Below are 14,853 nucleotides of genomic sequence, written 5' to 3'. Positions count from 1 at the left end.
GACCTCTTATTTAGACCTCTTGACAGCTATTTTAAATGGCTAAAAATCAAATCGAATTTATTCCACAGGTCCAAATCCTTTATATATCAAATTTCAAGTCTGTACACCAAAAAATGAGGAAGGAATTTTGTAGGGATTGTTCTGCATGTTCACACAGACAAGGTCACACACACACACACACACACACACACACACACACACACACACACACACACACACACACACACACACACACACACACACATATATATACACATGTGTGTGCGCTGGAACTTTCTAAATCCTAAATGCTATGTAATTATGCACAATGTAGAAAATATGCATAATAGAACTGAACGCTAGTTTAATGAAACTATTTATCCAATAAGAAACCATGAAACCATGAAAAATTAATAATTAATTAATGAAAGTTCGATTTTCAAAGGAATATGCAAATTAGTTAACCTTCATGAGGTAGCTCTCATATCCATAACCGAGTATATTCAGACGTTCGTTTTAATAATTTTTAAATAGAAAAAGTAAGATTTGATATTAATGTCAAGGCGGCGGGGGCGGCAGCAGCAAAAAAAAAACAAAAACAAAAAAAAACTCAACTTTATATTTGTATGCATATAGTATTAAATTATTTAACAAAAAAACAATCTTAAATGAGTGAACTTACCCAGTCTTTAAAATTTCTTCTATGTCTGCCATTTTCTTATGTTGTATTGCTTTGTGCAGATCCTCGCCATAGAACGGCTCCTCTAAAATATGGACAGAATTTAAAGTTAATTTCGATTATTATAAAATGCATTTCAGCAGTCATTTCTTTTTCATTTGTAGGGGAATTTGGGCAAAGAACACAGAGAGTTACTTCCTTTGACACCCACACACACAGATGTCCTGGCCTTGAGAAGGGAAACCGTGTTTAATCCCTGTGGGCATGGTTCCCGTGAGACACACAGAGATGTTTCGGCCTTAAGAAGGGATGTACTTTTTTATTTCACGTGGGAACTATGTCCCACTAAGAGACAGAGTAGAACTTTAACCACTTCTAAGTGAGTACCAAATTATTATAGTTATGTATTGTGATGTTACATTATTTTTTACGTTTTTTAATTCATAATAAATGTGCATTTATGTACTTGTGAACTATTTGCGTTTATTAAGTATTTATGTTTGTTAAGTATTGTTAGTTTCAGTAATTCCATCAATGAGACCCCTCATCATCATCTTGCAGCCTCAGACGAGATAAAACCCATTACACCTTTCCAGTATTCCCTATCTGTCATAGCACGTAAAAGATCTTCCTTGGAGATGAATGTATCTCGTTGTATCTGGAAAAGAGATAATGGGTACTGCCATAGTATAAATGATGAGACAAGTTATCTGTGGCACGTGCACAATGCCCAGCAAACTGAACACGCCTCTTGCAAACTGAGGTTGATATTCTCGGCAAGTCTCCATATACCATTTCTAGAGCTGGGTGATTTCGCCATGAGAGATTGAGTACTCTTCTCTAAAGGCATGTATAACATCCGTCTAAATGGTACTGCTGCTTTGCTGAAAAAGTTCAAGTTTCAGATCCATAGAGTAAGTTGGCTCAATAAGTACGCAGAAAACTTTGATTTTCAATTTGCAAGCAAGATTGGATTTCCAGATCTTATCAATTTTGTTACAAGCAGTCCATGCCATGCCTTTTCTAATGTTAAAGTCTTTCTCAGAGTACCTGATGTGTGATCTTAGATACTTGTAGTATTCAACACATTTGTGAGGGTTTTAATTTCGTGATTGTGTTACATGATAAGGGCTGTCCCCTTTTCATGTAAGTATAAAAATAGAGAGTTTAGTTAAAATGAAAATGAAATAGCAATAGACGAAATTTGAACCTCATAATTTAGGTTTAGAAATAGATTACGTGTGAGAATTTAAAAATGTAAAACAAAAACTTGTTTAGAATAGAGATAAAATATTTCAAGAAAAGAATGTGAACTGTCAAGTTTATTATGAAATTGTAAATTGAAAGAATGCAGCTTATAAGATAATGTTTTTAACATGTTGGAAAAATAGGTTACTGAGTATAGGTTAAAATTCCTTTTGTAGAAATAGAAAAAGTTTTGGACACGCATGTCCAGAACACGTGAAAGAAGGCACATGTTTTAACATGTGTATGACGTCACGGAAAATAGAAAGTTCTAGGGATAGAGAAAAAACTGGAGAAAAAAGAAGACAGTCAGTGAGAAACTGAGAGAGGGTCTGGGAAGCGTCTAGGAAGCGAGACGATCACTTGGAAACTAAAATGTGAAACTTTGAATTCTTGATGATGGAAACCACGGTCGGTCGTGACGAAATACACCATCATATGTTTTTTGTAAAACGTCGTCTTGTCTTATGATTCTTACAAAAAGGTAAAGTGAAAATTGTATTATATATTGTGTTATAAAATGTCATTACATACACGTCTCGACATCTCATGTCTACACAATGTCCGAACAGTGAACACTGTCTCATCATTCTAAGAGCTTTCTTCTTCTATGCGTCTAAGGAATGAACATTTAAAATATAGGAATCGTAATAACATGAACAATCTCTCTAAGTCTCTTACAACAAAAATCTCTCTGTGTGAGTCTTTCAACATTCCTCTTAAACACTTTCTCTAAGATACAACAAGCCATATAATAAGACTCTCTCTCAAGACAAACACATCTCTTCATCTCTAAGACTCTCTTTTATATAATCTCCTATATGTAACAAACACCCACTTTGGTGTACGTGACTAGACCACCCAGCAAGGATGGGTTTTAAAAGAAATATTAAAAAAAAAAAGAAACTGGCGTTACCACGAAAAATAAAAAAAAAACACAACGTTTACTCGACGATCACAGAATTCGAAAAAGAAAAAGAAACACAACGTTTTAAAAGGGTCCAAGATAATTAAAAAAAAAAATAATACCACGGAAAAAAAAAAATTACAGGATCACAGAAATGCGAAAAAAAAAAAAATTGAACACACACGCACACAGAGAACAAAAGATACAAGAAATATTTAAAAAGAAAAAGAAAAGGCCGATATGCCGTAAAAGAAATCCGTAGTAATGAATAAATAGTAGTAAACACAAGTCACCGTGCATAATTCATTGAAATGAATTCTTTTGTTTATGTAGAACAGAAATATTAAAAAAAACAAAAGGCCGATATGCCGTAAAAGAAATCCGTAGTAATTAATCGAAACATAGTAAACAAGTCACCATGCAGAATTCCTTGATAAATGAATTGGTTTGTTAAAAAAAAACACACACACACACATACACGCAAATGCAGAGATTGGGTCACTCATTATTGTTTTGAAATTTGTATGAAGTGTCAATTAGAAAATTTGTGTCAATATGAAATCGTTTGGACGAATTGTTGAATTTAATCTGTCAATCAAACAGAAATTTTTCAAAGGTCGCATGTAGTCTCTGAAACAGCGTGTAAATTCTGTTTCGAAATGCATTTTTGTATTCATAGTTGAACTTTTCGGCTTTTTGTGCGTTTCATTTGTTTTGTTTTTGAAAAAAAAAGGGACAATTGTTTTGGACAGACTGTTGAATTGTTGTTGTTACAGGTAATTTTTTTTGTTGTTGAAAAAAGTTATAACTGTTGATCATAGTTTTGTGTAAATCATAGTTAAATGTATTAAGGTATTTTTTTTTTGAAAATGTTTTTATGATGTTGAACAAATATTGTAAATTGTCTTATGTATGTAAATGTTATTGATTTTCACAGCAAGAATTCAAAGTTATCAGTAAATATACATTAGATTTAAACAGTCTAGGAGAAAATAAAACTAGTTAAGACGTATGGTTGGCTTACAGATTCAGTTAGAATTTTAGAAGGGGGACAAGAATTAAAATGACGTAAACGGGTATTTAGAGAGTTTTTAGATGTGATAAGCCGTAAGAAAGATGTTTTGTTTTAGCATTTGGTTTTGTTGTTTTTTTTAGAGATCCTAAAAATTTTTCTCCAAGAAAAGTGACTTGGTAGGGATTGATAAGCACAATATGTGCCTCTATACGAAAAATTTGGGAACCTGGTTAATCAAGTGCTTAAAATAAGCTGGTTGCATGTAACGACTCCAAGCAAGTGGTAAGTCTTGGCTTAATTGATAAACAGGCGTTGGAAAGAATACGAAAATTCTTAAGAGACCAGTAAACCGAGGATAGGTAGTCCTGAGGCAATCACATATAGCTTAATGAAGTAAGAGACAGGCAAAAATATGCCGTAGATTACGTAAGAAAGATATAACCTTGTATTTTTCTTTTAGACGCATGAATGTGGGATATATCTGCTGGATCTTGGAAGCTCTGGTGAGAGAAAAGAAAAATCACAAAAATCGGGCAATTAGATAGAATTTAGGGGCAATTAAGGTGTTGGACGCGAAAGGTGTTAGTTAGTTAGGGGTGATATTTCTAAATCTTCGTCGAAGTTTCAAGAATCCAAGCAAGGAAATCCGAGTGAATCCGTATGAGAGAAAAAAAGGTATATCTTAAACTTCTGAAGCCAACCACAAAGATTTAAGTATATGACCTTTGGTATGTCCCGTATAAGATGGTTATAGAAAAAAACAAAAAGAAACAAAGCCATACTTGATAAGACTAACCATGCGGAAAGAGAGATCAGAACACTAGGGACAAAGAAAGTCGTCAATTTCGAGAAAGGTGAAAACCTCTAGTCTGCGGCATATGGGTGGCTGGAAAATAGCTGATGTGAATCATAGGTAAAGACCCTACACCCAAAAAAGTAAATACCACGAAGATCAGAAAGGTTCTGATCTTATAAAAAATAAATAATTGTGAAGTCGGCCGTGGAGGGCTGACTGAAAGAGATATGTTTTTTTTTGTTTTTTAGCCTGATCTTTCTAGCCGTGTGGTTATGTAGATGTAAAAATAAAAAATGTACTAAATTTAAAAATGCATACATTTTTTTTGTGAAATATGGAAGGGAGGGATGTTACATGATAAGGGCTGTCCCCTTTTCATGTAAGTATAAAAATAGAGAGTTTAGTTAAAATGAAAATGAAATAGCAATAGACGAAATTTGAACCTCGTAATTTAGGTTTAGAAATAGATTACGTGTGAGAATTTAAAAATGTAAAACAAAAACTTGTTTAGAATAGAGATAAAATATTTCAAGAAAAGAATGTGAACTGTCAAGTTTGTTATGAAATTTTAAATTGAAAGAATGCAGCTTATAAGATAATGTTTTTAACATATTGGAAAAATAGGTTACTGAGTATAGGTTAAAATTCCTTTTGTAGAAATAGGAAAAGTTTTGGACACGCATGTCCAGAACACGTGAAAGAAGGCACATGTTTTAACATGTGTATGACGTCACGGAAAATAGAAAGTTCTAGTGATAGAGAAAAAACTGGAGAAAAAAGAAGACAGTCAGTGAGAAACTGAGAGAGGGTCTGGGAAGCGTCTAGGAAGCGAGACGATCACTTGGAAACTAAAATGTGAAACTTTGAATTCTTGATGATGGAAACCACGGTCGGTCGTGACGAAATAAACCATCATATGTTTTTTGTAAAACGTCGTCTTGTCTTATGATTCTTACAAAAAGGTAAAGTGAAAATTGTATTATATATTGTGTTATAAAATGTCATTACATACACGTCTCGACATCTCATGTCTACACAATGTCCGAACAGTGAACACTATCTCATCATTCTAAGAGCTTTCTTCTTCTACACGTCTGAGGAATGAACATTTAAAATATAGGAATCGTAATAACATGAACAATCTCTCTAAGTCTCTTACAACAAAAATCTCTCTGTGTGAGTCTTTCAACATTCCTCTTAAACACTTTCTCTAAGATACAACAAGCCATATAATAAGACTCTCTCTCAAGACAAACACATCTCTTCATCTCTAAGACTCTCTTTTATATAATCTCCTATATGTAACAATTGCTGTAAATGTTAATTGGCATACACTCAGTCTTGGTAGCATTAAAGTGAAGCGCTATAGAGTTTGCTGCTGATTAAAGAGAAGATAGGAGTGTCTGGGCGCTAATGAGGTTGTCAGAAAACAGTGCAATGTCATCAGCAAAATCAGCATCGGTGATGTAAAGTGCAGGATTACGTGAGCTTCTTCTAGGCTGATACATCAGTCCATTGTCATTGATTTTATCCAAAAAGATTGTAATAGATTACGCAGGTTTAAATAAAAAAACCTAACTATATTTGAAAAAACAAAAAAACAAAAAACAAAACCTAAATATGCTTGGAAAAATATATTAACAAAAAATTTATAAAATTTATATAAAAATACATAAACTTTTTTATCGATTGCTTTTTTTTATTTTTTAATTGCATATCTTTTTAAATAACTATGTTTAATTAAGTTAATATGTTATATATATATATATATATATATATATATATATATATATATATATATATATATATATAACTACTTCATTTATTCACATAAATTTAATATACGAAAGTATAGATTTATGCTTAAAACTTTAAGTATTTACTTCAAAAGTGCTCAGTACGTAGGTAGAGCTAGTTAGTAATTTATAAAATATATATGGCGATTAAACTACACTAAATATTCTGCGTTTCATCCAACTATAGGATTCGTCAGGCTTATGCGCATAAGCCTGACGAATCCTATAGTTGGATGAAACGCAGAATATCCAGTGTAGCTTAATCGCCATATATATTTTATAAATTACTATATATATATATATATATATATATATATATATATATATATATATATATATATTAGCAAAAGTACACGTCGTTGACTGGGTTCAAAAACAGCCTACAGAAAATGGACTCTAATTTATGAAAGTATGATAGGTTATGAAAAAGAAGAGTTGTAAATTTGGGTTTAATTTGAGGGTATCAAAACCAAAGCAAAATATGATGAAAGTCAAAATAAAATAGATAAATCCCATTATTTATTAAACCATACCTGTTCACACTGAAACACTTATCACAATATTCTGTGGATCTATATTGTTAAACTTTGTGACATATTTCCATTCTATGGAGGTCAGGTGCGAACGAACATCCCATAATTTTATTATACCATATTTCTTCAAACTGAAACATAATTATCAAAGTATACTTACGCAGATAGATATGAAATGTCTTTATTGTATTTTGTGCCTATATGCATTCAATGGAGGCCAGGCGCGAACGCAGACCCCACAATTTTATTATACCATCCCTATTTAAGTTAAAACATACTTATCAAAGTATTCTTATGTACATCTATATCAAAAACACTTGTAAACGTTTTTTTTTTAATTTTTAAATTTTTTATTTCCATACTTTGTGGACCAGGGCGAACGCAGACCCCACAATTTTAATTAACCATCGTTCTGCCACACACACACACATTCAGCTTTATTATATATATATATATATATATATATATATATATATATATATATATATTTTTTTATTCAATTTTCACCCCAAACAAGGCACAGTGCCACTTTGAAGCAGGGGACTACTATTAGGGAATTAATTAGCGGGGTCATTATGAAGGGAGAAGAGTAGAAAGATGTTTGTTAACATTACACTTGAACTTCTGCATATCATTGCAGTTGGGAAAGCAGAATCCCGGAAGGGAGTTCCAAAGACCCGCAGTTCTGGGGAAGAAACTATTGGAGTAAAAGGCTTTCTTGCACCTAGGGATCTCCACTGTAAAGGGATGAGACTTAGTAGCTTGTCGGGTTTGTCGGGGGTAGTTACGTCGGGGAGGTACAAGTGTTTGCAGTTCGTCAGAGCATTCACCATTAAAGTATTTGTAGAACAGGCAGAGGGATGCAACATCTCGTCGATGGGACAGAGGTTGAAGCCTAGATGACAGTTCAGGACCTATCAGGTTGGCGACTCTTTTTTGAACCCTGTCCAGGAGCGAGAGACAAGCAGCAGATGCACCAGCCCAGATGTGACAACAGTACTCCATACATGGGCGAATGGTTGCCTTATAGAGGTATAGGATACTGGCAGGCGTAAGTAGTTTTCTAGCACGGTAGAGGGAGCCAACCTTCCTTGCAGCAGCCTTGGCAATGCTCTCAATGTATCTATTCCAGTTCATATTCCCTGTAAACGTTAGGCCGAGGAGTTTAAAAGAAGTACTTTCCGGCAATGTGTTCTTGGCCATTGCTATTGGTGGTAGAGAAGGTTTCTTGTAGTTATTGAAGGAAACAAGCTTAGTCTTGGCATCATTGAATGAGACCAACCATTTTTGTCCCCATTCCACTACGGATTGGAGGTCATCCTCTAGTGTTTCTGCCATTTTCTTGGATATGTGTTCATTTGTTTTCCCCTCATATCTGTTATAGAGAGTGGTGTCATCGGCAAATATACCCATCTCCGAAACAATATTATCAGGGAGGTCGTTTATGAATATCAGGAACAATAGAGGTCCAAGGATAGACCCCTGAGACACTCCCGCATTTATGTCATATTGTTTGGATGTACGTCCGTCAAGGACAACTTTGATTTTTCTATTACTTAAGAAGGATTTAATTACGTTATGAATTCTTCCAGTGATTCCATATGATCTAATTTTCCTTAGAAGACCATCGTGCCATACCCTGTCAAAAGCCTTAGATATATCAAGGGCCACCGCTCTACCCTCCCCTGTTTTATCCAATGAACGGTATATACGTTCAGAAACTACAGTTAAGATATCTGCTGTTGAACGGGCTTGCCTGAATCCATATTGTTTGTCAGTCAGGAGTTTAGCAGCTGTTAGGTGCTGGACTAGGACTTGATTTACTAAGGACTCAAATATTTTGGCGAAAAGCGGGAGGAGGCTAATGGGGCGATAATTTAGTGGGTCAGTTCTTTCACCAGAATTCTTGAAGACTGGTACCACAGAGGCGGTTTTCCAGCAGTCGGGAAAACAGGATTCGTTAAGGCATTTATTGTAAAGTTTGGACAGAACTGGAGCAACCTCGGCAGAGCATTTTTTTAATAGCACAGCCGGGATGAGATTTCCTTCACGACGGTTAAAACTTATTTCAACGAATCCTTACGGTGAATATTACTTAAATTCTTTCCTGAAGCTGTACTTACAACTACACATTTCCTTTTCAGTTTTTTCCGCTTTTTCACCTTGTACGTTATATATGCTATTATTTTTACATTAAATATATATATTATTTATTATATATATATATATATATATATATATATATATATATATATATATATATATATATATATATATATACGATTAAACATTAAAAAAAATAATTGATAAAAAAATTTACATATTTTTATATATTTTTCATATAATAGCGTGAAAAAACATAAACATAAAATATAACTGAAAATTGTGTCGATTCTGTAAATTGAGAGGCGCGGGTGCCAACTTCCGATGTGCTTAAAAGCTAGTGTCTCCTTTTATGCATCATTACCAGAATTTGTCCACGTGTGGAGCGATAGGTGTGTCAGAAATTTCGTGAAAAATAGTGAATAATTCCAACCCGTATTTCCAAGCTTATAACTCCTCGAAAAATGTAATTCAAGCCCTAATATTTTTTCAATTAAAGGAGCAAGGAACAAGGTTTCATTTAAAAAACAAAAAAACAAACAACATGTTTTTTTTTTAAAGGTTTTAAACTTCGGACTTTACAGGTAAATTTCTAAAAAACACCACTTTTTTTTGTTTTAAATTTGAATATATTATTCATTGACCTTTTATCTTCAATTTGTGATATATAACACTTTGGTGAGTAAATTAATTATTTACTTTTTAATAGACATTTCAAAATGGGAGGCGTGAATTATTTGACCCCCTGTCTTTCCAAGCTTATAACTACTGGAAAAATATAATTCAAGCCCTAATTTTTTTTTTCAATTAAAGGAGCAAGGACCAAGGTTTCATTAAAAAAAAAACAAAAGAAAAAACAAACAACGTGGTTTAAAAAAAAATGTTTTAAACTTCGAACTTTACAGGTAAATTTCTAAAAAAACACTACTTTTTTGTTTTAAATTTGAATATATTATTTATTGACATTTTCTCTTCAATTTGTGATATATAAAACTTTGGGGAGTAAATTAATTATTTACTTTTTAATAGACACTTGAAAATGGGGGGGGGGGGCGTGAATTAAAAAAAAACGTTTATCCAAAATATTATATTCGGTTTATTGGAAAGAGCATAAAATTCCCCATTGACCCTGAAAATATCGTAAAAATAGAATCAATTGAAAAATTTTGATAGATTTTTAAAGTTTAAAAATTGAAAAATATTGTGTTCTTAAAATTCATTACTGTTTAAAAAAAATATTTCTATTACTTTTAAAACAACTTTAATAGTTTATTTTGGAAGTATAATCCATAATGAAAATAAACAACCCACTTTTAAAAGGAAATTACGAGTTTTTTATATTTTATTCGCACTTTCGTGTTAGGGGTGTCAAAAATTCCTACAAAAATTCTGATGCACCTAGTGGAGCGACCTGGTTGAAAATTTTGCATAGAATGGACTCTACTTCAGGGCGAATACGATTTATAAGAAGCTTTTTATAGGTTTTCGCTACTATAGGAAGCAACGAAATACCGCTATAATTCGTTGGTAGTGTCAAGTCACCCTTTTTGGGAATGGGAATGATTTGCTATCGTAGCCAGACGGTTGGTGAAATGTTGCTGACCTTTGCACAGTTACACAGGTCGAGAAGTAATTAATAAAAGATAGGGCCCTTCCACAAGATGGCTGAAATCTTGGCTGGACCGAGAGAATTGTTCATTGTTTTCTTTAGAACACATTTTAACTCTCCAATGGTGTACTCTCTTGTTGGTATCTTCAAAGCACTACTAATTTGAACTTTTGGGAGGGACACATGGTCTAGCAGATTTGTGAGATTACCAAGGAGGTTTTTAAAATGAGAAAGCCATTTACGAAGTCATTGCTCGCAGCTGCAACTTTTGATTGGTGGTGGAGGTTTTGATCCCTTTCCCGTAAGTTCATTTATAGTTCTCTAATCTGCAGAGTGTTGTTGATTGATATGAAGATGAGAAATGTCAGTTATTTCCCCATTAATATAAGCTTCTTCTGCTTCAGAATAAGCATGGTCAAGGGATTTTTTAGCAGCTGTTAACTTCTTATTTCTCTGAGAAGGGTGACAGTGGTACACAGAGGAGTTGTCCTTGAGATTTTCTCGAGCTTCTGAGGTTTTGATGTCTGAACTAACTGGACTTCTTTGTGATTTTGTTTTGTTGGGCAATGTAAATAGAGCCATCTCCTCGTTAGCTTTAATCAAGTTTCCATAGATGAAGTCTATGTTCTTTGAATCTAATTGAGAGTTTTCCATGATAGACTGCTTTCTAGTCACTAGCTTTCATGGGATCCACAGTTGGTCTTTTCGAAACTCTAAAACCCAGTTTAACTATGGCAGAGACAATTCGATGGTGAGATCTCACAGAAGACAAAAAGTGAATATGCTCAATAGTCCTTGATACTATTCTGTCACTTCTAACGGACCAGTATGAAGTCTAGTTGGGCTCTGATGCGATTTGGATACTCAAAGGTCCACAGTTGATTGTTCCACTTCATAAATAGTGTTAGTTGGATAGAGATTAAATTTCTCCATTAAGTCAACGAAATGCTCGCCATTACAGTTGCTTTCTGCATGGAAGGTGAATTTAGTATCATCTGTTCCAAGCTAAGCATTGAAGTCCCCTTAGTATCAGGGGACCCTGAATGCTTACAACACATTTAAACAATTTTGAGTAAAACCAACAAACTGTTAATAATTAAGTATTTTAAATTTATTTTTCTTCATAAAACACAAAAGATAACAAAGTTAGGATCTAAAGAATTATGTAAAAGAAAATTCGTCTCAGAAACTTTGCACAACTTGAATGAATATACTCATTTATGAAAAACTCGGCTATTGACTAATCACAACAAGCATGTGACTCAGACAACACGTCTAAAAATTGACAATTATATACTGTTTTACATAAAGAAGGTAAAACTGAGATAACAAATGCTGTAGTATTTGTTCTGATGTTACACTTGGTTAATTCTTTCTCTAGTCAGTGAAGGGAAAATCCTTCTAGATTGGGGCAATTTTAAATTTTTTTTCCAATTCAGAGTTCACCTTTTTTGGGAATTGGATGTTCCCCACATTAAAAATGACCTTGTGTCTCATTTTGTTCTCATTGGGAGGCAAATAAATAGAAACTTATTTGAGATAAATCACGCGATTATGTGTTTGAAGTAGACTTATGTAGTGTTGACTAGTACTGCTATACAGAGGTCCTCTTTTCTCATAGTCAATCTACAAGATTAAAATTAATGGGAATAATTACACATGCGAGAAAATTGGGGATTTGATGATTCCAAGTAAAACCAAAAGAATTCATCATCATATTTTTGCTGCTACAAAAATATATAAGATAATTTTAATTTAAATCTGGTTTTAGTGTTTAATAGGCCAGACTTAAGTTTGTCTTATTAAAAAATAAAAATTAATTAATTAATTAACTTATTTATTTAAAATAATCACCAAAATGTAATAGATAAATTTAAATTTTAAAATCCGATTTTGGAATAATAATTTGGGAAAATCGGCATAGTTCAATAAAAAGCGAAACAAAAATGAAATTAACAAAACTCTCCAGTAACGCCAGATGCATACAGTTATTTAAACATATTTATAATCTATTATTCTAAACAGAACGCCATGGACCATCTGATACAAAGATTATGTATTTGAATGGCTCTCGTCTGGGTGAGGCCTCGTGTTTTGACAAGCTTCTGGGTTTGACCTTTACGTACATCAAGTCTGTTGCCAAGGTCGCTGGAAAGATGGTGGGATCCTTCTACCGCTCCAGAAGATATCTCACTACTGATGCAATTCTCTATCTATATAAAAGCCAAGTACGTCCAAGAATGGAATACTGTTGCCATATCTGGGCAGGAGCTGCTAAAAACAGCCTATTCTGTCTTGACACAGTACAAAATAGACTTTGTGGCTTAGTGGGGGATGCCCTTTTCTCTACCCTGCAACCTCTCTCCCACAGAAGAGACGTTGCGAGCCTATCCTTGTTTTATCATTATTTCCATGGCAGGTGCTAGCCTGAACTCCAATCTCTGGTCCCCCCTCGCCAATCTTTCACGAAAAACACCCGTCTAGCTGAATCCACTGTGAAAAATTTCCCCCACTCTATATCTGTGCCTAAATCAAAATGTAGATTCCATGAACAAAGCTTCTTTTTTAGAACTGCACGCCTGTGGAACTCTGTTCCGTCTGCCTGCTTCCCACCGGACTACAACTTGGATGTCTTCAAGTCCAATGTTAACAAATTCCTAATGAACCGCCCCCTTAAGTAAACACTTCATCAAATCTCCACACTAACGTAATGTACTTGCAATAAACCTTATCCCTGAGTGGTTTCCGGGCCTTGATAAGTGGTGATCACTGTGTAAAAAAACAAAAAAAAAAAACAAAAACATGATAGTATTCCTTTGCCATCAATATTTTCAACGTTTTACAACTGTTTGAATGATAAATATATTTGCAAAAATACAAATCATTTAAATAATCTTTTAAAAATGTTATTAGCAAATGAAAACCAACTTTATTTCAAGGCGGAGATCTGAAATAGAATTTTGCACAAATATATATGACTCTAATATGACTTTATCTTATTTATAATATAAAAGCGAAAATGTGTGTGTGTGTTTGTGTGTGTGTGTGCATTTTTGTGTACGTCCGGCAAAGGGTTTTGTCGGGGGGGGGGAAGCGCTGGGGGTGATTACTGTTTCTTAGAACCTTTTATATGCTACCTAGATTATAATATCTATGATTTACGAAAGGGGGTGGTGTGTATCTTTTATTTGGGCAACTTTTACACGCTATTTTCACGATATTTTTTTACTCTCCGCGTGTTTGTTTTACAACATAAAAGCGAATCTGAATGCGTAGCCAATCGTACTTCCTGGCACTCGTGGAAGGGACATCCAGAAACATTGAGCTTGATCAATGCGAAGAGAACCACGGCGACTGAGATATAGAAGGCCTGTTAACTGAAAAATGCCTACAGGCAATGTAGGTAAGATTTGTCAAACTGTTACTGTTGATACTATATGATGGCATTTTAAAAAAGAGCATTAAAACAGGTAAAAAAAAAAAAAAAGAAAGGGACTCAATTCGATTAATAATAAAACTGAACTTTATTCAGTATAAAATATAAATATTATCTACGTAAAATTACTTAATTTTAAAGCAATACTGATAAAACTGAATTATGAATTTAGGGAACAAACAATTAAAAAAAACATAAAACACAAACAATTCTTGGCCTTCGGGACAAAATCACAAAGTAGTAGTATCTGTTCTGATGCTACAATTCACCTTTTCTGCCCTCGGTCGCTGGAAGAGAAATCCTTCGTAACTCAGACAATTTTTATTTTTATTCCTATCCAGAGTGACTCTTATTGGGAAGCTGGATTTTCCTCACAAGATTATATATTGAAATATTCAAATGACTATTACTTTTAATACAGAAATTACATTTAAAGTTTTGGTTTTCTGTTCTTCTATGTTCATTTTTTCCCATGTTTTTCATCAAAATGTGTAGCATATTTCCATCAGTTATATGGTTAGGAATCCTATACTCCACTATAGTCTTCATTTTCATATCAGTGAAGAATACATGAATACGGAAATGAAGTTCACACAAAAGACAATCATACTATAATGTGAATATTGGTTAAAAACTAAGAAAATATAGTAAACATGTACGATATTAAATCAGGAGGTGGTAAATTTAAGAGGGGACATTATTATTATTTATTTCGCTCACTAGGAGTTGTCTCACAGGCCATCAGCAGTGATCGC

The 14,853-nt window shown here is 33.6% G+C and overlaps 1 protein-coding gene across 1 annotated transcript in view; it reads right to left on the bottom strand.

The window, feature by feature from the left end:
* LOC145245714 (fibronectin type 3 and ankyrin repeat domains protein 1-like) overlaps positions 1 to 14,853 on the bottom strand; it is a 157,241-nt gene that overhangs the window by 62,756 nt on the left and 79,632 nt on the right. Inside the window, exon 4 of the mRNA XM_080107246.1 lies at positions 662 to 743. Within this exon, the coding sequence (XP_079963372.1) occupies positions 662 to 743 (82 nt within the window). The remainder of the gene's footprint in view (positions 1 to 661; positions 744 to 14,853) is intronic.

The sequence above is a fragment of the Euprymna scolopes genome, chromosome 23, assembly GCF_053919585.1.
Source record: "Euprymna scolopes isolate OS-2025 chromosome 23, ASM5391958v1, whole genome shotgun sequence".
NCBI classification, from domain to species: domain Eukaryota; kingdom Metazoa; phylum Mollusca; class Cephalopoda; order Sepiida; family Sepiolidae; genus Euprymna; species Euprymna scolopes.
Note: the sequence above shows the minus strand (reverse complement) of the source record. Positions and strands in the feature narration are given on the sequence as shown.